Raw genomic sequence first — 21,993 nt, forward strand, 5'->3', positions numbered from 1 at the left:
TACTTGCAGCTTGTATTCAGCACATGCCTTTTCTGATGGCGTAATCAAATAGATTGCTTCCAAACTGGGAATTGGCTCCCGTCGCTTGTTGATATCTTCAACAACTGAAACAAGAGACACTGATGTTGCAACAGAGTTTCAAGTATTGTTATATGAGAATTAATTGGGGAGTCTTAGGAGCCAGACATATTCATCTGTTATGCAAACATTGTGAATATCCTGTATAATCTAGGGCTCAGGCAAGAGGTGAAAAATACAGATCTCAGATTTCAATAAGGATGGAACATTTAAAAGTCATACAACTATTTCTGCAGAAGCAGCTAATCCTGATACTTTTCTTCTGCACACTAATTTTAACAAATGTAACAAAAATAATGTATGTTTCAATAATATGTTTCAAAAACAATGCAGAGGAGCGAGTGAGAACTGCAGATGCTAGAGAATCCAAGATAATGAAATGTGAGGCTGGATGAACACGGCAGGCCCAGCAGCATCTCAGGAGCACATGTGCTCCTGAGATGCTGCTGGGCCTGCAGTGTTCATCCAGCCTCACATTTCATTACAATGATAGACCTGTTGGCCTGACGTCAAGTAATAGGGAAAATCCCAGATCCTATTATAGAGGATAAGATAATGGGACACCTAGAAAATAATCTGAGGCAGTGGATTTATGAAAGGGAAATCATGTCTAACAAACCTGTTGGTAGTTTTTATGCATGTTACCTGCAAAGTAAATAGTGGATGTGTTGTATTTGAACTTTCAGAAAGCTTTGGATGAGGTGCCACAGAGGTCAATAAAACAAAATTAGAGTACAAAGGTGTCTTTTTTGAGAGGAGGCCTGGATGGGGAAAATGAGACAGGAGAGAAAGAGGGAAAGAGAGAAGAAAAGGTGGGGGGATAAGAGGGAGCAAGAGAAGGAAGGGATAGGGGAAGTAGAAGAGCACAGACAGATTTAGTTTACAAAAACAAAACACAGAAGGAATGTCTGCGTCCACGTATTTATCACAAGCTTGAGCTTAGCTGTCAACAATCTGTAAATCAACTATTTGGAAGCAGAATCCAAATTTGCAGATGACACAAGACTAGGTGGAAATGCAAGCTGCAAGGAGGCCACAAGAAACTTCAAGGGGATTTCAATTGGTTGAACTGGCAAGCAGAATATATTGCGGATAAGTGAGGTTGTGTGCCTTGGTTCAAGGAACAGAAATGCAGGGTATTCCTTAAATGATGAGAGGTTAAGGAAGTATTGATGGTCAAAAAAAACCTAGGTATCCTTGTTCCCAACATGTGCGTTTACCAAGCAATTACCAAGGCAAAATCAACTTACACCTGGGAAAACGGAATTATTTATGCAAAGATATCAAGGTAGTTGGGCCTGTATTCTCTGGAGTTTACAAGAATGAGGTGATCTCATGAAATTTGCAGAATTCTTAAAGGGCTAGGTGCAGCAAGGATCGTTTTCATGGCTGGAGGAGTCTAAAACCAGTGGCCACAGTGTCAGAATAAGATGCTAATCATTTAGGACAGGATGATTTCTTCATGGAGGATCACGAATCTTCAAACCTCTTCACCCCATGGGCTGAGGAAGTTTAGTCAAGGAGTAAGCTCAAAATAATTATTGACCAGCCGAGATCTAGAATGGCAAAGCAGGCTCGAGAGGCTGAACAGTCTATTTCTGATCCTACGTTTCTACGCACTCTTCTACATTGATATTTTCAAACCTCATAACAAAACACTCTTACACAGCTCTTCTAAAGCTGCAGAAATCCTACATTCATGTTCCTTTCCTGTTCCCACCCTACGTTCTCACACTTCAATTATTGCTGTATGATTGGCTTACTTGGACTGTCTGTCTTTACAATACTAGATTTAAACGATGCTTTTCAGGATTGAATTTGATAACTCAGTACAAATTAGAAACCAGTGGCCTTATCTAATACATATGGAAGAGGAGTCTTCCTATGTTATGGACTTAGTAATAAACTGGGCTGATTCCCATATTGATAAAAATATTTATTTCTTTTAAATGTTAGAAACTACACACTATCTAGCCTCTTGTAAGTTCCTTTATACAACTTTTTTACCTGTTACGTTGATGCAAATACAATACTGCACTTCATAACATGCAGAGGTTAGGTTGTTAGTGTAGCTTTGGGCTGAGCCTCTGTGCAATGAAATCAATCCTTGGCAGAACCATCCAGGCAGGTTGTTTTATGCAATAAATGAGCAATGATCACCTTGAAATGTAAAGCGATATATACCAAATGCACAAGTTACCCTGGCTGGTCTCTACACCCTCATGCAAGGCGTTCCCCTGACACCCATGCCAGCCATCTCTACACCTTCCTCAAATTGGGATTCAAACAAATGATTGCATTGAAATGTGAATTTACTCACTGGTTATGCCTTCTGCCATTATGTCGGACATTTTACAACAGGAAGACAAGATCTTCATACTTAGGTGATCCACCAGCAACACCTAGGAAAGGTTTAGACAAAGTTACATTTAATTGATTTGTTTCAATATTATTTGGGAAGGTATTACACCAAGACTGAGTGTGACACTGCTAAAATATATTTTTTTAAAATGGTTAGGTAATGCTAAATGAGTTTAAAAAAGCAATTTAAATTTAGGTGCAGGGCAATGGGTACAAATTGTCAAAATGATAAATTATATATTGGGAAGAAACTAATAATTGGAATGGTCTTGTGTAAGATAGCAATTGAAAATTCCCAACATTTTCACAGAAATATAAGAGCAGGAGTAGGCTATTCAGCTCCTTAGAACTGCTCTACCATTCTGGATCAAGGCTGTTTATCCACCTCTCTGCTATTTCCCATGTTATCCTGATATGCCTTAATATCATTAATATCTAAAGATCAATTACTCTATCTTCCATACAACAACTGTGTTTCAATGGTACTCCATGACAAGGCATTTCAAAGTGTTACCCTCTTAGTCAAGAATTTACTCATCTCGTTGCTAAATAGCTTGCACCCTATCCGACATGGTTGGCTGTGCTTCTGGAAACCCACCCAAGGTAACGATCCTTTCTACACCCACCCCGTCTAGTCATTTGAGCATTCTGTATGTTTCGATTAGATCACTCCTCATTTTTCTAAACTGTCGAAAAAAAAGAGGCCCAGTCTACTCAATCTTGCCTAAAAAGGACAATCCCACCAGTCCACGAATTAGAATGGTGAACTTTTGCTGCATCCCCTTATGGAAAATATACTTTACCATGGGTAAAGGAACGTTAGCCATGCACAATAATGGAGAAGTGCTCTAAGTTTCTACAGATTTGAAGCAACACTTCATTACTCTTATACCCAAATTCTCTTGGGATAAGAGCAAACATACCATTTTCTTTCCTCCCTAAATGTTTGTTACACCTAGGAGGTTAAATTTCAGTCATTTATGAACAAGGACACACCAGTCCCTTTGGACATTCACACTTCCAAATCTTTCACCATTACTGAAATGCTCTGCACGTCCACCCCTCTGACCGAGTGGATAACCTCTCATTCATCCATATTTTATTTTGTCTGCCATACTTGTACCCACTCATTCCGTCCATCTAAATCCCCTTGAAGCCCCTTTGTATCATCCTCAAATCTCAAATTTCATGTTATCCACAAATGTAGAATTATGTTTGGTCCCCATAACCAAATAATAGGTACAGATTGCAAACAGCAGCCCGAAGCATTAATCCTTGTGGTACTCTACTAATCACAGCCTCAAAAACTGCATTTCAATCTGATAACCAATTCTCAACTCATGCCAGTATATTAGCTCTTAACCCATGTACTCCAATTCTGTTTACTAACCTTTGTGGGGCCTTACCAAAAGCTTTCTGAATCCAATGGGTCCACCTTACATTTTTCACAGGTAACATCCTCAAAACACCTGAACAGATACGATTTGCTCTTCATAAACCCATGCTGACTGTCCAGTTATCACATCCTTTCTAATAGACTATCATATTTTTACGATGGTTGATGTCAGGCTAACAGATCTTTAATTTCCAGTTTTATATCTCTCCCTTCTTAAATAGTGAGGTTACATTTAGAACCCTCCAATCTGCAAATACCATTTCACAATCTGTAGAATTTTTAAAGATGATCACCAATGCATTCAATATCTGTACAGTTACCCTTCTCAATACTCTAGGATCTAAATCATGTTGCCAGGACTGCAGGATTTGAGTTACAGGGAGAGGTTGAATAGCCTGGGGCTATTTTTCCCCTGGAGCAGAGGCTGAAGAGTGACCTTATAGGGGTTTAGAAGGTCATGAGGGGCATGGATAGAGTGAATAGCCAAGGTCTTTTCCCCAGGGTAGGGAATCCCAAAACTACAGGGCGTAAGTTTAAGGAGGGGAAGACTTAAAAAGGACCTGAGGGGTAACTATTTTTGTGCAGATGGTGGTGACCGTACGGAATGAGCTACCAGAGGAAGTGGTAAGGCAGGTACAATTACAACATTTAAAAGCAATCTAGATGGGTATATGAATAGGAAGGGTTTAGAGAGATATTAGCTAAATGCTGGCATATGGGACTAGGTAAGGTTGGGATATCTGATCAGCGTGGGCAATTTGAACCAAAGAGAGTCTGTTTCTGTGCTGAATGACTAACTAAGAGACCTGGAAATGTTTCAACATACAGTCTCTAATTTGTCCAGTACCAATTTTTTGTTTTATACCAATACTAACAGGTTAGCTCCTCATTCACTCTAGGCTCTTGGATCTTTATTTCTGGAAGATTTTGGGTCTCTTCCTTGGTGAAGACAGACACAAAGTAATTATTTTGCTTCTCTACTACTTTCCATGATACATTTCAACTCTGCCTGTTAACGGGCTGATACTTTCCCTGCTGATATTTTTCTCTTTGCATGCTTAGAGCTTCTATAGTCCATCTCCATGCTTCTCATTCATTTATTTCATAGTCTAACCTCCCTTATAAGTTTCTTAGTTCTCATTTACCAAATTCTAAAATGCTCCTGATCCTCAGGCTTACTATTTTTCTGGAAGCCTTAAGCCTCCTCCTGTCATCTAATAAAATCAATCTTTAGCTTCCTTTGTTGATCATGGTTGACTCATTTTTCTGATTAGATTTGTGCCTTAAAATTAATGCCAATATTATAAACCATGCATTAATTCTAAAATTTAGACATTGCCCATCTACTTTCATAACCCATAACAGCTAATGAGCTTCTTACAGCTCCATTGCTTAGTTTAGATTTAATACCCTAGTTTCAAATTGAATTACATCATTTTCAAACTTTATGGAAAATTCTATTACATTCTAAATTATATATTTTAATATTGTCTTAGGGAAGAAATATGAGGCAATATTACTAGTATTTAATAATTCATTAGAAAAAGATGCAAGTGAATTGGTAGAAGCTAATGTAATTTCATTATGTATGAAAGGTGGCAAGGAATATCCAGGGAAGGAATTAAAGACCAGCTAGTTCAACTTTAGTGGAAGAGAAAAAAAAACTGAATCCTTCCTAAAAAGGAGAGAATGGAAGAACCTGAAATTAAAAATAATGAATGAACGGTCAAGTATGGATTGCAAAAATGAAAATCCTTCTTGGTCAAATATATTGGATTTTTGCAGAAGGTAGCGGACAAGAGACAACGGCAATGCTGTATATGTAATTTATTTCAATTCACAAAATAACTTCAGTAAGGTGCCCCACATACGAATGAAAATTTTGAAGCCAGCGGAAACCCAAAATAAAGTGCAGAAACAAAGGGTAGATATTCAGAATTTCAGAGGTGGTAACTGGTATTCCACAAGAATCTGTATTGGGATCACGACTGTAAATTTAGGAAATGTAAATTATGCACAAAGTCCAAATTGTTATTGATAAATCTTTGCCAACCGATGATACCAAATGGAGGTTCAGGTGAGCAGTTGATTCTGGAGGAAGACTGCAACATTACTGGAGATAAGTAAATTTGTAGAATTGGTGACTAATTCACAAGTTCAACATAGATGCACGGAATTGTAAGGTGTACACTGTGCTAGGAAGAATAGGGAGTCACTTATTATTGGTGGGGCAGAGGAACAAAAGATTCACAGAATACAAACAAGGCAATACAATTATATAATGAGGAACATTCATTTGAAACTTGTTAATGCACCAATATCAAAAGAGAATAAAAGGTATCATTTGGTATATTTTATTTCTCTTGTAGTATTCATTATACTTTCCCCACCTTTTTACCCTACACAGAAGCTAGACACTGCATAAACTAGTGCATAAACACTGCATAAAGATAATTGTTCATTGTTTAAATTTTTCAAATGCAGGACAAGCTGGCAATCAATATATTTAAACTTCTCTATTCCATCGGTACACAATGAACCTCTAGAGTTTCCTCTCATTTATCTCATGGGATTGATAGTCTGAGGTTTTCATATCCACTCATTACTTAGTCTGCTAGTGCTGCTACTAGTCTGGGAAATGGGAGGGAGATACAGTGGCATCAAATGCACCATATCCTGAGCAGGGGCTTCTTTTGGATTAATCAGAACATCGTAGCCTTTCAGCAGTCAAGCCTTAGCAGTGACACAAACAGGTCTATCTGGATCCAAGACAGTCAGTGAGATAGAAAACAACAACATTCTTTTCCTTTTGGATAGTTTATTAACTACGTCTTACATGTTCCTAGCATACAGCAGACCTGCCTGCCTGCCTTACGAGTATTATCTGCATTGACTGGGAAATTTAACTACATTTTCTCATTTGCAGATCTTTTACCTCACCCGCTTAGTCAAAATAACTAATTGAATGCATATTTCCATTCTCTTTTACAATGCTAATACCGTTCACTCATCTATTGTGAATTTTATCTATTTTACCTCTGCTCAATTTTGCCCTCCTAGAAGTTTTGGGTTTTCTGGGGTTCCTAACTGGTCCTCCTCATCTTAGACAGTCCCTTGGGATTGAGAATGACTTGCCTATGACTATCCTATTCCATTTCAAAGACAGAACTGGTCCTCTCTCTCCTTTAAGCTATAAATTATACAGCTTTGAGGAATCTATGGTTCATGAAGTAGTGTTTCGTGCACTGCATAACGATGAGCTTTTGAAAAATGTAATTACCATATCTGATTTAAACAAACACTGACTGACAACACTCTACCAAGCTATCAATTATGCCCAAAGATTTATCACCCACCTGCCACCAAGCATGCAAGCTAAGGGTGCGCAGATTTTATTTAACATATTCTACTAGCACTGTTAGATTTGCTAGGCACCTTCTTCCAAGATCAACTCTGTTTTGGTCTCCAGGTGAAACATAAATCAAGGTACTGACCACAGCTCTCACCAGAGACCATTTTTTCACCTAGAACTGCTGGAAATCTCCACATTGCATACAAAATGTAAATTATAGAGCCCATAAAAATGTTACCGTAAATTCAAGCACCAATTTTTCCCAAAGGATGGCACAGCCAAGTTTATGACTGGAAACAGCACCCAACCATCTAACATCACCATCAAGGTCCAAAATATTCTTATGCCAGATCTTGATATCGGTACTTAAACCATTGAACAAACCTAAATACAGAACAAAAGAAGCTGCCTGAAGACAAACATTTCTCTTTCCTTCTCAAAGAGAAGTATTCAGATCCAAATCGACATTACACACCTTCCATTCTCCATCCTTCTTCAGATTCTTGATCACTCCAGTCAAAATTTCTACAAGAAAAGAAAAACTCCAGTTGATAAGAAAAGTAGTATGTGAGAAAAGTTTATTTTACTATCGTTATATAGTAATACAACATTGTTTCCTTCTTTTTAATATAGCATATGACAAAGCACACCCCTGGATCAGTTAAGTTCTTCAATCAAAATACAAGTATAACAAGTTATACAAGTAGCTCAAATAAGGGGTCCTGATCAGAATCACTGATTTCACAAAACCTAATGGGCAAGATGAAATAAAGTGCAAATGTGGTGCTCTACAGTTTAAAAAGTAAAACGTTTTGCCAAGTCATTACTTAAAACTCAGTCAGAGCATATTGCTAGATTTATGGAGACTTTGCATTATAACATGTATTACATACATGGTGAAATCTGAGGATTCCTTCTAGTTCAGTTTATTGATCTGTCATTTATAACTAAGAAATACATAAATTATATAGAAGGAGTTTTATTTATGTTTGTAAGTGTATTATGTAAAAATTAATTTCATTCTTCATTTTAATAAATGATAATGGAGAACAATCCACTTAGATTTGTAGAGGTGTAAATTATTGGACCAGGCCATTTAGTCCAACCCATCCATGCCAACCAGACATCTTAAATTAACCTCGATCCATTTGCCAGCATTTGTCCCATACCTCTTTAAGCTGCTCATATTCATATACCCATCCAGATGCCTTTTAAATGTTGTAATTACACCAGGCTCCATCACTATCTGGCAGCTCATTTCATACATGCAGCACCCCGTGTGAAGACGTTGCCCCTCAAATCCCGTTTAAATCTCTCCCCTCCCATCTTAAACCTATGCCATCTCGTTTTGGACTCCCTTAGCCTGGGGAAAAGACCTCGACTGGTATCCTCATCCCATGATGCTCATGATTTTATAAATCTCCATAATGTCACCCCTCAGCCTCCAACTCTCCAGGGATAATAGCCCAAACCTATTCAGCCTTTGCTACAGATCAAACCCTCCAACCCTGGCAACATGCTTGTAAATCCCTTTTGAACCCTTTCAAGTTTCACAGCTTCCTTCCTAAAGCAGGGAGATCAGAATCGAAACACCACATTGAAAAGTTGCCTAATCAATGCCACAACCCACATTTAATGCAAAGACCAATAAATGCAAACATACCAAGCACCACCTTCACTATCCTGTCTGCCTGTGACTGCACTTTCGAGGAACTGTGAACCTGCATTCCAAGGTCTCTTTGCTCAGCAACACTCCCCAGGACCATTAAGTGTATTCTATATAACAAAATAATTCCTTCATTCTTTTACAAGAATCTATAGTTAATTCCCCCCTGACTGCCAAAGACAATTTTGTGAGAATTGCTCACTATCAAGCTACAACCCATTCACAATTTTAAAACATCCTGGGTCCTCCTTTAACCACCTTTTACAAAAAGCCCAAATACTCCTTCTTCAATTCTTATTTCTGATATTATTTTAAGTAACAAAAGGGAAAACCAGATGTGTGATACAGGAATTGAATGCAGAGAGAGGGTTAAGTTCAGTAAGTCAAGGCATGATTGGGTGGAATAAAAACCTGTGGAAAACCAATTAGGCCAGGTAAAAATTTACAGTCACAGAACAACATGGCTCACTCTCTGAATTGGCCCTAACAAGCCACTCAGCTTTAGGAAATGAATGCTGGCCCACACTCATCCATGAACAACTAAGACAAAAAGCAAAAAACAAAACAGGTCATGCAATTCTGAAAAAACTTGAAAGAACTATGGATGCTGTAAATCAGAAACAAATTGCTGAAAAGCTCCAGATGCTGTCAGACCTGAACTTTTCCAGAAATGTGTTTGATTTTTATGCAATTCTAACAGTTATCGACATGTCCTTTCTAAGCACTAGCTACGCTACCTGAAATGGGAATCTGGTCTTAATACCAATCAACCCATCTCCTCTTGGGGAAGCTCACTTGAACAATTCCTTTGACAGATTATGGTGTGACATTGTATTAAAGTCAGATTATAGACATTAAGATGCAATTATCCAGGAGGTGTTCTGAAAATATTCCGACATTTTTAAAAGGTTGATCAGACAAAAGCAATCTTCTGTAATCATAGAAACATTCAGAAGTGATCACGATAATTAAGATAATAGTTGTTAAAAACACAATCATATGAATTCAGCAGCTACAACTGAGGACGGTTTTCTGCTGATGGTGCGAGATGTACAACTCAGGATGACTAAAAACCTGAGCTCACACATAACAAAGATAACAAAGTGTGGAGCTGAATGAACTCAGCAGGCCAAGCAGCATCTTAGGAGCACAAAAGCTGATGTTTCGGTCCCATTATTTCGGTTTAACATCACACATTAACCAAGTGTAGAATGACAAATTTCCAGTTATTTAGCTGAGCTTAGATTAGGAGCCATATTTTTTTATAGCTGCTTTTCAATTGTCCAAGCCAAGTTCCAACATTCAGATCTTGCCCATATTCAGTGGTTAGGATGTTTCTCAGATTACAGCTCACAATCAATCTACAACCAATTCACAATTTTAAAATCTCTTTGGTCGCCCTTTAAATACCTTGCAGTAAAAAGAAAAAGCCCAAATACCCCTTCAATTCTCATTCCTGATATTACTTTAGTAATAAAGGGAAAACCAGATGAGTGATAGAGGAATTGAAGAAAATGTAGAGCGGGCGGGGGGGTGGAATATAAACCTGTGAAAACCAATTGCGCTGAGTCAAGAACCACTGGCACAGGTCCTCGTAACACGCAAAAACAACTTTATGGCGAGAGGAAAAGAAGTGTTAAGCTAGTTGACTTTAGGTGGGAGCAAGCTTTGGGCATTATAACTGGGCTCAACACCTGCATGGGGAATTAAATCATGCTCCCACACCCAACATTTCAGCTAAGAACATAGGCTAAAAACACAAGCACATGCAAATAGTTTGCAAGAGTATCAGGTTGACTTGCAATACTTTCCAAATTGCCTGTAACAGCAGGTTAAAACTATCTAACTGTATACACAGTCCATTTTTAAATGTTTACAAGTTAAATCACTGTTGGTAGTTTGCACATTAACTATAATGCCATTCTAGGAATTCAGACACAGCAATGGCCTACAAATGAAACAACAGTTCTAAAATTAGCTTTTTCAGACATCAAGGCCAAAAGTTAAACAATACAAACCAGCAGGAAATTTTTTCAAAAAATGGCCAGTGTAGTTTCAGTTAGTGGATTAGACAGCACAGGCCTTCTGAATTTCATCAGCTCAAGCCCATATGATGATTTCAACAGTAAGTCAACATATTCAGGCAAGTGGAATAAGGAAAATGAAGCAACTCACTCTGTAATGTAGGTTGGCTTCCTAATTTCAGTCAGAATAAATGCTGCATATTTTATAGCAGGCCATTTTTGTTTTGATATGCAAACAAAAACCTTCTTAAAATGGAGAGGAAAAACTACTTCGGAAACCAACATGGCCTTAGGCACGACTGTCACACTGTTTATCAGGGATTGAAATCCATTCTCAACTGCTTCCCAATCTGCAGCCTAAATCAAATCCAATATTCAGCATTCTGGCACATCTATCATAATTCTGCACAAAATGTCAATGTCTATCATTCCAATCTTTGCTAACCTCCAACAGCTGCCTGTCCTGTCCATGGAAGTCAGATTGTCTGTCTGTGCACACATGGTATCCCTGTATTGAGAGAAATGCAAAGTTCCATACCCCTAATGACAGTCAAATTTTTTTGTGAAATTTAAAGGCTTACTGAGCATGGAAAATAACGCAAAAAACTAATGTCCAGGCGACCACTGGTATAGCTTCCACATAAATAATGGATATGAAGAGCAGCCCAAAAGTTAATTCAATAGCTTCAATCTAAAACCAAGCACATTTTCAGACACAAAACTCTTCCTGTTGCTGATGGGACATTTTCACCAGTCTCCATAAACATTACCATTCACACCATTAAAATGAAACTAAACTCAAAGCTGTAAACTGTTACAGTGAGCACATTCAGTAAAATGAAAACTTGTCAACTGGAGGGTAGTAATTCTGTGGAAGGTGGATCATTTAGTATATTCAAGGCTGAATTAGACAGATTTTTAAAATCAGTAAAGGAATCAAGAGTTATGGGGGGGGGGGAAAAAGCAGGAAAGGAGTTGAGGATTAACAGATTACCCATGATGTCATTGAATGGAGGAGAACTCAAATGACCTACTTCTGCTCCTACATCTTATCATCACAAGATACAAGAATTACTGCATAAAATGGATGTCATTCAGCTCATTGAGTCCATGCAAGCATTCTACAGAGCAATCCAGTCAATCCTCCCTTTGTCCTCCACAGCCCTCTGAAAGTTATTTCCCTCAAAGTGCCTATCTAATTTCAGTTTGAAATAACTAATCTTCTCTGCATCACTATTCTTCTAGGCAGCACACTCCAGCTCTACTTCTTTTGTTGTGTTGTGTAAAAAAAAATTCTCAACCTCTTACCCTAAACCTTAAAACTAATATTCCTCTTATTTTCAGATGTTAGGGCTGCTCATGGCAGAAAACAGCACAAAATGGCTGAAAAGACTTCCCATGGCTGAAAGCAGGTTTTAAGTTAACTTAGTATAGCTTGCTTGGTGTAATTCGTTTTGGAACAAATTGTAAATTATAACAATTGTGTCTCAATAGATAGAATATATCCAAGGTAGCAGCTTACATGCAGCTGTGGCTATTTATTTAGAAATTATTAGACAAGAGGGCATTGCATGCAGATAGACAAATTTTATACTTAATCAATTTAGAGTCTGAGATCTGCCACAAATAGTGGAAAATATTTATTCATTTTTGTTCAGAATTACATATAACCATAGTTATCGGTAAGTGAGCATTAACGAGATTCTTTTTTCAGAAACATATAAAGATGAAAAAACACTTACAAAATGTGAATAGGAGGAATTACAATTGCAGCGGCAAGATAGGGGAACAGTTTTTGTGTAGCCTTCTAAGGTCAAATTTTAGCTATAACCAGATAAACTATATAAGAAAACTAACTTCATGTTGGGAGTGATGTTGCAAATTTTATAATAATTGATAGAAATTAGCATCCTTTTGTAACTCCTATAATGAGATGTAAACTAAATTACACAACAGAATTCAAAGGCTCTTAATGATAAATTGTTTGTTAATGCGATGCAGCTGGGAAGTGTCTGAGGAGGAGTGTGGTTATCAATATATTAGAATGTGATTGTATACAGTATCCATTGTCAAAAACCCCTAGAAGAGAGATGAGTGTGTCTGGGAAATATCATGACATCACAAGTCGATCCACCTTTAGCCATGCAGTTACATGATTATTTTAATTGGAAGTTCATGTGATTAATTTAAAATCTGATTGGTCTGTACTTGCTAAAGGCAAGCTGAAAACAAACAAAAATATGTAGAGATATAACACAGGTCAGGCAGCAGAGGAGCAGGAAACACCCAGAAGGGTCCTGACCCAAAACATCAGCTTTCCTGCTCCTCTGATGCTGCCTGACCTGCTGTGTTCCTCCAGCTCCTCACGGTTATCTCTGACTCCAACATCAGGAGTTCTTGCTATCTCTTATATAAATATTTATGTGTTTTCTTTGTCCATTGAAGCAGCATCTGATTTTCCAGAGGTTTCTTCCCACTAGTGTAATTTCAATATGCTCTGATGCTGGAAGTGTGCTCCAGGAGTTCTGTAATTTCATTAGTCATGTCACTCCAAAAATCTAATATGAAAAGAATTCATTTTAGCTCACATCTAACCCAACTCAAAAGCTCCACACCACAATATTAAACCTTATATCTGTCATGGTTGTGCTCCAGGGGATGTAGGGAGAGGCAAACGGGTGATAGGAATGCACAGAATGCAGATCAACCACATCCGAGAATGCAGGTCTTGGCAAAGTAAGAGACGGCATTTCTTTTAAAAAAAAATTCAACATTCAAAAGTTGAAATTAAATCACAGTAAACCTCAAATGTACTTCGAACACAACAACTTGTCTTAGCAGACTGCTTCAAGCTTATTGCGTTGAAAGAACACACACCTCAATTACAGGAAGCATTAAAGTTCCCCTTTAAATGAAGTTTAATCTTAATAAAAATGCATTTCCTTACTGCCACTTACAAAAACCAATGAGCTATTTAAAAAAATTTTTCATGTGATGTATGTTTGCAAGTCAGGCCAGAATTTATTGCTTCTCACTAACATCCTTGAAGGTGGTGATAGGGAGCTGCCTTCTTGAAGCCGTTGAGGTGGAGGGACTCCCACAGTGCAGTTAGGGAGAGACTGTCAGGATATTGAGCCAGTAAGTGTAGGAACTTCGATATAACGGCAAATCAGGATGTTGTGGTTTAAACAGGAAGTTGATGTTGATGGTATTCACTTCATCTGCCTCCCTGGTTCTTCTAAGTAGCAGAGATCATTGCTTTGAAAGTAGTTGAGCAAGGGGCACTGGTGAACATTCAGATGATACATTGCTATCATTGTGCATAGGTGACAAAGAAGTGAAGGCTGAAGGTGATGAATGGGGTGCCAATCTTTAAATCACTGTCACATGAAGCAGTGAAACATTCATGTGAGATGCTGCACAGAAGAACAGAACTTCCTCCATTCGTCCCACTGTAGAGGAGCAACTTATGATTTGAATTGTCACTTGCTTCAATGCAAATCTTTTAGACAAATACTTACTTCATATGAATAAAATTACAAGCTAACAAGTTATTTCCATATTAACGTAAAAAGAGGAATATTAGTTAAGTATTTTCAGATCTGCATTGTTGCTGCTAATCAGAATTACAGCCCTTCATTTGGTTAGGATTTCCCTTTGGTTCCATTTATATGATGGTTCTTTTGCAACATTAAATCCGAATGAGGAATATTTCTCTAAACAAAATGACCAAATAACATACCTGTTAGCATAGCCGAGTTAACAGAATAAATTATTAAGGAGTAGCACAAACTATCTAGAGTAGCAGCAAATCCTTTTTAACTACGGGTTTGACCTGGGCAGAACATAGAAAATTCACTAGTTTTGACTAATTTGATAATAAACATCATATTGCATGTAGAAATTACCAATTCATACACTATTCTGTCAAAAACAAAACATTAGATTTGATCAGACTATAAAACTTAATTCTGGGCAAGCGGCAAAAACAATACAACTGTCAAGACCACAGTTCTCTTCAATGCCTTTGGATGAGAAGGTTAGCCAAGAGATAAACTGCATGAAGGTATTCTTTCTCACTGTTCATTAAATTGGGAGTAATCTACCTACATGCGTCTCAGAACCAGAATTAGGATACAAAGGTTGAAGTTCTTGCATGGAGCATCTTGACTACAAGTAACAACCATTAGCTGCTTTGACCAGGAGGCTTTGATTCTGATTGAATGTGGGCTGGCCTGGCTTTTGAGATACAAAGACACTCCCCTCAACTTGCTGCCAAGATTAAAGACTTATAAAAATGCCAAATCAAAGTCCAGACAGCATAAAAATGCTAGTCTTTTTTAAAAAAAGCCAATATACTTCAATATTGCATTGTTCATTTAATTTACCACTTCCAAAAGGTGTTCCCAGATCAGTACAATAGTCAGGTACATAGAGTCTACTCCCCCAATCTCGATTTACTTAAAATTCCAAATCTCTTTCTGAAGAACTCAAATAGAAAAAGGACTAGAACTATAACATCGATGCCATTTGTCAGTGTTTAAATGCACATAGCAGCAAATTTCAAAATCTAGAATCATGCTTCAATTGAATTTAAGTAACAAAAGGTAAAAAGGATATTATTAAACATTGCTAAAGGGATAGAATAAACCTTGAAAAGAGTAAAGTTAATTACTCAAAAATCAGATCCATGTTTCTTCTCTACTACTCATTCATTACAAGGTAATAAGGAAAAATTGCGAATTGCACAATATTACCCAATTGATTGACTCAGAACTGACAAGAATGTAGAAAACACTGTTGGTCAGAAAGGATTCAACCATTTATCTTACACACATGAATGGCACTGAAATGTTTAGAGAATCACAAGTATCTCAAAAATGTGTTTCAGGAACTCTATTTACTACCTTGTCACTCGCAATGCTCAAAGAGTGAAGAAACAGGAAACAGATTTTTGTGACAAGATTTTAACATGAAAACATTTCTTCAACTTCCTGAAAATAAATTTAAAAAAACTCCTCTACAGTTTACATCAATCCTACCACTAAGATTAAAATAATGGTGAAATTTCCATTCATTATCCATTTGAACATTAGTAAAACTGTACTTTGAATATTAGAGAGATGTTAGGTAGGTTACTGATAGCCCACCTTCTCAACCTGACTCCTTGTCTGACATGCGGTGACCTTTAGGTTAAGCTCACCATCAGTCACCTCTCTCTAATGAGACGGCAGCCTTATGGCCTACTGACAGTTTGGCAATTTTACTCCCATTCTCTAGAATCCAAGCCACAAGTTACCAAACACACAGTTAGGACGCCTTGCTTTACATTTAAAATTTTAAGAAAATTAATGTCCTGTTTCTTCATTTCTTAGCACTGCAAGCAAAGAGAGAGTAGACAGATTTTCTAAATCACAATTCTTATAAATGTAACTATTATCTCCTGCACAGGATAAATGGGCACAACAGATATTTAAGCAAATGCACTGATCTAGTGGGAAATGTTTGTCAAGATGGCAGAAGGATTAATGCCGAATCTAATGTTGCTCAGAGTATTAACAAATGATTTTTGAGAAGTGTAGAAACAAAACATTTACCATTTATCCTGAAAAACAGGGATAAAGGTTTCACAAAATTAGGAGCAAGGAGAAAAGGTGCAGGGAAATCTACACACAATTAGAAATTGGGCTGAAAAATGACATGTAAAATTCAGTGTTGACAAGTCCAAAATGGCAACACTGACTGTCTAATTAAAAGGGATACAGCGCAAGAAAAGTGGGATTTCAGAATATCTGTTAGCAAGAAAAATCATCTGCCTGTCCGATGTCCATCACTTATAAGCAATGTAAAACAGAAGAGTACTGTCCGAACAACTGCTAACACACAAATTACTTAGTACATGACACTGAGCCTGTCTAGGTCACTGCCTCACCACTGTTGAGGGAATCTGTTTACCACATTACAGAAGGACTTCATGGTATCAGAAACCAATTACTTATAAAGAGTAACTCACTGGTAGTAATCTTTTCAAAGTTTCATATATCTTAAACCACTATTCCTGGTGTCAACCAGCTGTCATTAGCAAGCACAATCTCTGCAACAGCTGACAAGGAAACTTGAGTGTATCGGTATGGCTAGTTCAGGAAAACTCAAAAAGCATAGAGATTGATGTGAACTGAACTCTGTTTTTCTGCCAGACTTCCTCAGACTGCAATAGTTTGGCCATTGAGATATTATATTATGATGCTCCTTAACAACTCACAAGTGCACTACATTTACCATACCACATTTCCATTCACTCATTCATTAAAACAGTTTTTGTAGTACATTTTGTGAACTAAATTAAACATCCCTTCTAACCCATTACTGTTTCTTTACACTTTTCAATTCTTATTGGGCGAAGCTGCAAGCAGTGTGCAGACTGGTTTCTGTATCAAAGGCTACCTCTGAATAAGAATTAATACTGTAACCTACTGAGAACAACACCACTCCCGCCATCATGTCCCCATAACCCACTTGAAACCATGGAAACATTATAATATTAAATTAGCCCTTACACACCATCTCTTGGGACCTGAATGGGTTGCAGAACATCAGACAGTTCTCTCCACTAGTATGCACTTTTTAATACATTTAAATAGGGCAGCTATCAAAACAACGCTTCTGTGAAACTTCATGAATGTGTAAGAACTATCAAATGAACTGGTAAATGAAATTTCTTGACCCAGCTGCAAGAGACCAGTTTAACATCTTCTATACCTTTATTTAGTACACATAATTTCTCACTTCAGACAAAAGGACTCCTAATTATGCAAATGCACATCAGACAAACTGTCTAATTCCATCAACAGTAGCAGCCAGCATTTAACAAGTGCTTAAACCACCTCCTGCTTCCCCAGGACAGATGCCTCCTGGCTGAAGTCAAAATGACACAGCAATGAGCAAATAGCCTTTAAAGCAAAACTGGATATTAAAGATCATTCAAGTCTGGAATAAAAATGCTACTAACTTTAACCCGCACAGCAGAAAAGTTTCACCAATAATGAATACCGGAAATTATTGCAAAAGACTTCGTGAAAGCATTACACATTTTGTGTACTGAATACTCTTACAAAACTTCCAATATCTGTTTGAAGCAACTATGCTGTACTATCAAACATCTTAGTGTTTTCTTATAAATTCTACAAATGTTGTGTTGAGCTGAGTGATGTTTAATACATCAATGCTTTGATCTTAACAGAGTTCATTTTTACAACGTACATAACTTAATTGCTTCAGCTGGGAGAAATTGGGTTGTTCAGTCTCTAGACTGCTTCTTTTAAAAAAAAGAAGTCATTTCATGCTGATATCTATTCTGTTTAAAAACAACCTAAGTTTGCACGTATTCACATTCACATCGTATGTAACATTATAGAGGCATATTCATATAGTTGATTTAACATCAAATTCAGAAGAAAACTTTATATACCTCCTGTATATGAAATATACATAATGAGTGGAATGTTTTATATATAAATCTGAAACTGGAGAATGTCTACAGCACAGGAGACGGCATCTTCGTCCACTATGTCTACGTTAGCTTTCTGCAACAGAAATTCAGCTATTCCCATTCCACTGCCTTTTCCCATTCACTCTGTCTAGGCCTCTTCTGATTTTCAGTATTTCTAACTTTCTAACCTCTCAAACTATCTTCTCAAAAAGAAGAATAGCAATAAATTTAAATGAAAAAACATTAACGTATCTACAGGCCATTTAGATCAATGCATTCATACCAATGTTTCTGCCCCACGATTCTTAACTAATCATTCAAAAATTTACTAGCATCTCTTTCCATTGCTTACTCCAGTTTTCCTTTTAATGAACCAATACTAGTTATTCCTTCTTTTTTGGAAGAGCATTAGAGGCTCCACCATTCATTGAGATCATTCTTGATCTGATAACATGCAGTTCCATTTACCTGCCTTTCCCACATAATGCTCTATTCTCTTACTGGTGAAAAAATCTGAGCCTTAAGTCTTTATTATTCCGTGTAGTTAAAATATGCCACAGTCTCACCAGTCCAAGTAAAGAAAATTCTCAATTTAATACTAGATTTTTTGGTGACTATCTTATTTTCATTGCCATACAATGAAACATCACTATGTTTAACTTATGAAACAGTTCCATATTGTTAAAGGCTATCAGGTCATCCCTTAGCCTCCTCTTAGTAAAATGAGCCCTAGATTGTTTGGTCTTTCCTGACATACTTTATTTAGTTGCAGTCTCACAGTAGTTAAAACATTTTGTATCCTCAAGCCAATTTTTTTTAAAAAATGTTTAAGTTTCATTAGTACTGTATTACAGATCTGTTTTCATCAAAACCTGTTTCAACAGTTGCAAAACAAAGTCAGCCTGTGGATCTGCTGGCTGGGTAATAACTAGAAAAATAACAAAAGAGGCACATACAAACTCTGCAGCCTTAACAGCACTTTAACCATTGCACGGAACTGGCCTCCCTCAAAAGATAAAACCCCGTTAAGGACCGGAATGCTACTAAAACCCAACATTTAAAGCCACATTTCACAAGATCTGTCAGACAGGAAATTTATAGAGGCATGTTAAGCCAGCAGTTTTGGACAGTTGAGTAAATAAGTAGTCTGTCAGAAACTACTTTACAGCAACATCAATGTCTTCCTTTAAAATAAAAAGAAAAGAAATATTAAGGCTCAATTCCCTTTGCATATCTATTTATACATCATGCATTAGCTTAAGGAATCGACATGAAGAGAACATTGCACCACACCCTGCAACTGATATTTTAAAGCTATCAACTCATTGCCTGCTGTCAGTCTAAGCCCTGAACTACAGCTCAGGGAACGGGAAGTCCACCGCGGATCCGGATGGACAGTACCGGTAGCCAATCAGGAGAGGGAACGAAGGCCGGAGACCCAATCGGCACACGAAGGCGGGGACCACGGGGCGGGATGGAGGATTAGAGGCGGCGGCTAAGTCCGTCCCCCAGGGGCCGGCGTCAGTTTATTTTGCTTCAAACTGCTCGCACCTTCTCCGCAGCTGGAAGGAAAACATTCGAACGCGGCCCTTTCGCAGATGGCAAGGGTGGTGGGAAGAGAAATAAGAATGAAAACGAAAAAGACCGACACCGGCGAAAACAAACTCACTTTCCCCGACGACTGCTTTCAGCCCCATCGGCGCCATCTTAGCCTGTCCGTCTCTCCCTCAGGAAACACGTCACTGCTTTATGACATCACGGTTCCTACCCCGATGGGGCACGTCATCTTCCAATTGCCCTTTGGCGTCACTGATTCTTGCTGTTGTGTACGTCACACATAACGACAGTGATGTGACGTCACCACATGTGCAGTTCATGACATCCTGTCCGTGCATATGACATCACTGGTCATCCTAATCGGCTTCAATGTGGTGGGTTATGATCTATTCACACTCATCCTTCAATGATCCCTGCCCATTTCAGCCCCTCGAGCCTAGTCCTTCATTCGGTATGATCATGGCTGATCTGACACTCTTCACATCTTCACTTTTCAACCCTTTCCCCATTATCCATGATTTACTGACTGATCCAAGACTCTGCCTGTCAGTCTGCACACAGCGGGGCAGTATTTGGGCGCTTGCTGCCTGTCCTTGGGCTTGTACCGTACATACATATAATGAGTCAGGCCACAACACAATTTGGAGCCTCAAGCCCGCTCCACCATTCAATTAGATCACAGCTGATCTGATTGTACAATATTACCACCTCCCCCTCCCCCATCCCCCCAGCATGCCGTGATCACCTTTCATCCCCTTGCTATCAAGAATCTCTTCTGAACGGTACTGCCACTGGCTGGTAGTCCACAGGCCAAGGCTCTAGGGGCATGAGTCTCAAAAACCAACAATGACAGCTGGTGGACTTCAAAATGTCTGAAGCTAGCATTTCAGAATGTCAGAAAAACCCAAGAAATCTCACATCCAACATGTTGATTGCTAACTGTCCTTTGAAAAGGCTTAGCAAGCCACTGAACTGTAACAGTCCTTATCAGATACCAGCTGGACTGCAATATGTTTGACTACCATCTTTTCAAGGGATGGTGAACAAATGCTGCCCTTGTCAGTGACCCCTTGGTAAAATAAGAAAAGCAATTTGCATTTGGGTCACTTGAAAAAAAGTGTAGGCGCCAATATAAGATGCAACAAGCACAGCCACATGCCTTCCTATCTCTCCAAACTACCTCAGCAGGGATGATGGAGTATAAAAGCAGGCATGTTTGCTGGAACTACACAATCTGTTGGTGAAACCGCATGTATAGTACTGTGTATAATTTTGGTGTTCTCATTTAAGGATGCAAAGACTTGCCTTAGAAGCACATCAGAGAAGGTGCACTAGGTTGATTCCTGGGTGGAATTAGTTATCTTAAAAGGAAACTGCAGGGCAGTTAGCTTAACATTTGTCATGGGGAAACTGCTAAAATCTATTGTGAAGGAAGTAAAAGCAGAGCACTCAGAAAATCTCAATGCAATCAAGCAAAGTTAACATGGTTTTCTGAAAGGGAAATTGTGTCTGACTAATTTATTTGTAGTTCTTTGATGAAGGAACAAAGTCGATAAAGGAAAACCAGTGAATAAGGTACACATTTATTTCCAGAAGGCATTTGTCAAAGTACCATGCCAAACGTTACCATACAAAATACAAGTTAATCTTGGGTCAACAAAATATAAAGAATGGAGTGTCACGGGGATCACTGCTGGGGCCTTAATTATTTACAATTTTGTTTAACAAATTTCCATTTGCCCACCAGTAGGCACCGACTCTTGATGGCAATGCAGAAGTAAAATAATTTGGTAAATTTGAGAAAGTAGATTTGGTCACGCTGGTGCTGGTACACAATGATCTTGTAAATTGAGCAGATCTACTTAAATATTACTTAAGTCTTGTTGCACACGTACACAAGTTAGATTTACTAACTCCAGCTGTACATATTCCTGATTGTATCAATGCTGCTGAGGTGAAGATGGTTGGGAGATTCGGGTTCCTAAATAAATATCGCTAACAATCTCTCCTGGTCCAATCACATCGATGCTACTGTCAAAAGAACACGACAGTGCCTCTACTTGCTCAAAA

The 21,993-nt window shown here is 38.1% G+C and overlaps 1 protein-coding gene across 3 annotated transcripts in view; it reads right to left on the bottom strand.

Moving 5' to 3' along the window:
* The window catches only part of stxbp2 (syntaxin binding protein 2), a 48,460-nt gene extending 28,355 nt beyond the window's left edge, over window positions 1-20,105 (bottom strand). The window contains exons 1-4 of one of the 3 annotated variants that reach the window (XM_048521792.2): window positions 20,036-20,105; window positions 7,663-7,712; window positions 2,399-2,480; window positions 28-104 (exon numbers count right to left, since the gene is read on the bottom strand). In XM_048521792.2, the coding sequence (XP_048377749.1) occupies window positions 28-104; window positions 2,399-2,480; window positions 7,663-7,712; window positions 20,036-20,072 (246 nt within the window). In that variant the 5' untranslated portion in view covers window positions 20,073-20,105. Of the gene's footprint in view, window positions 1-7; window positions 105-2,398; window positions 2,481-7,662; window positions 7,713-20,035 lie in introns of those variants that run through there. The other 2 variants (XM_048521794.2, XM_059640029.1) reach the window with 2 other exon arrangements.
* Between the last annotated feature and the right edge of the window lie 1,888 nt (window positions 20,106-21,993).

The sequence above is a fragment of the Stegostoma tigrinum genome, chromosome 35 (assembly GCF_030684315.1).
Source record: "Stegostoma tigrinum isolate sSteTig4 chromosome 35, sSteTig4.hap1, whole genome shotgun sequence".
In the NCBI taxonomy this organism is placed as follows: domain Eukaryota; kingdom Metazoa; phylum Chordata; class Chondrichthyes; order Orectolobiformes; family Stegostomatidae; genus Stegostoma; species Stegostoma tigrinum.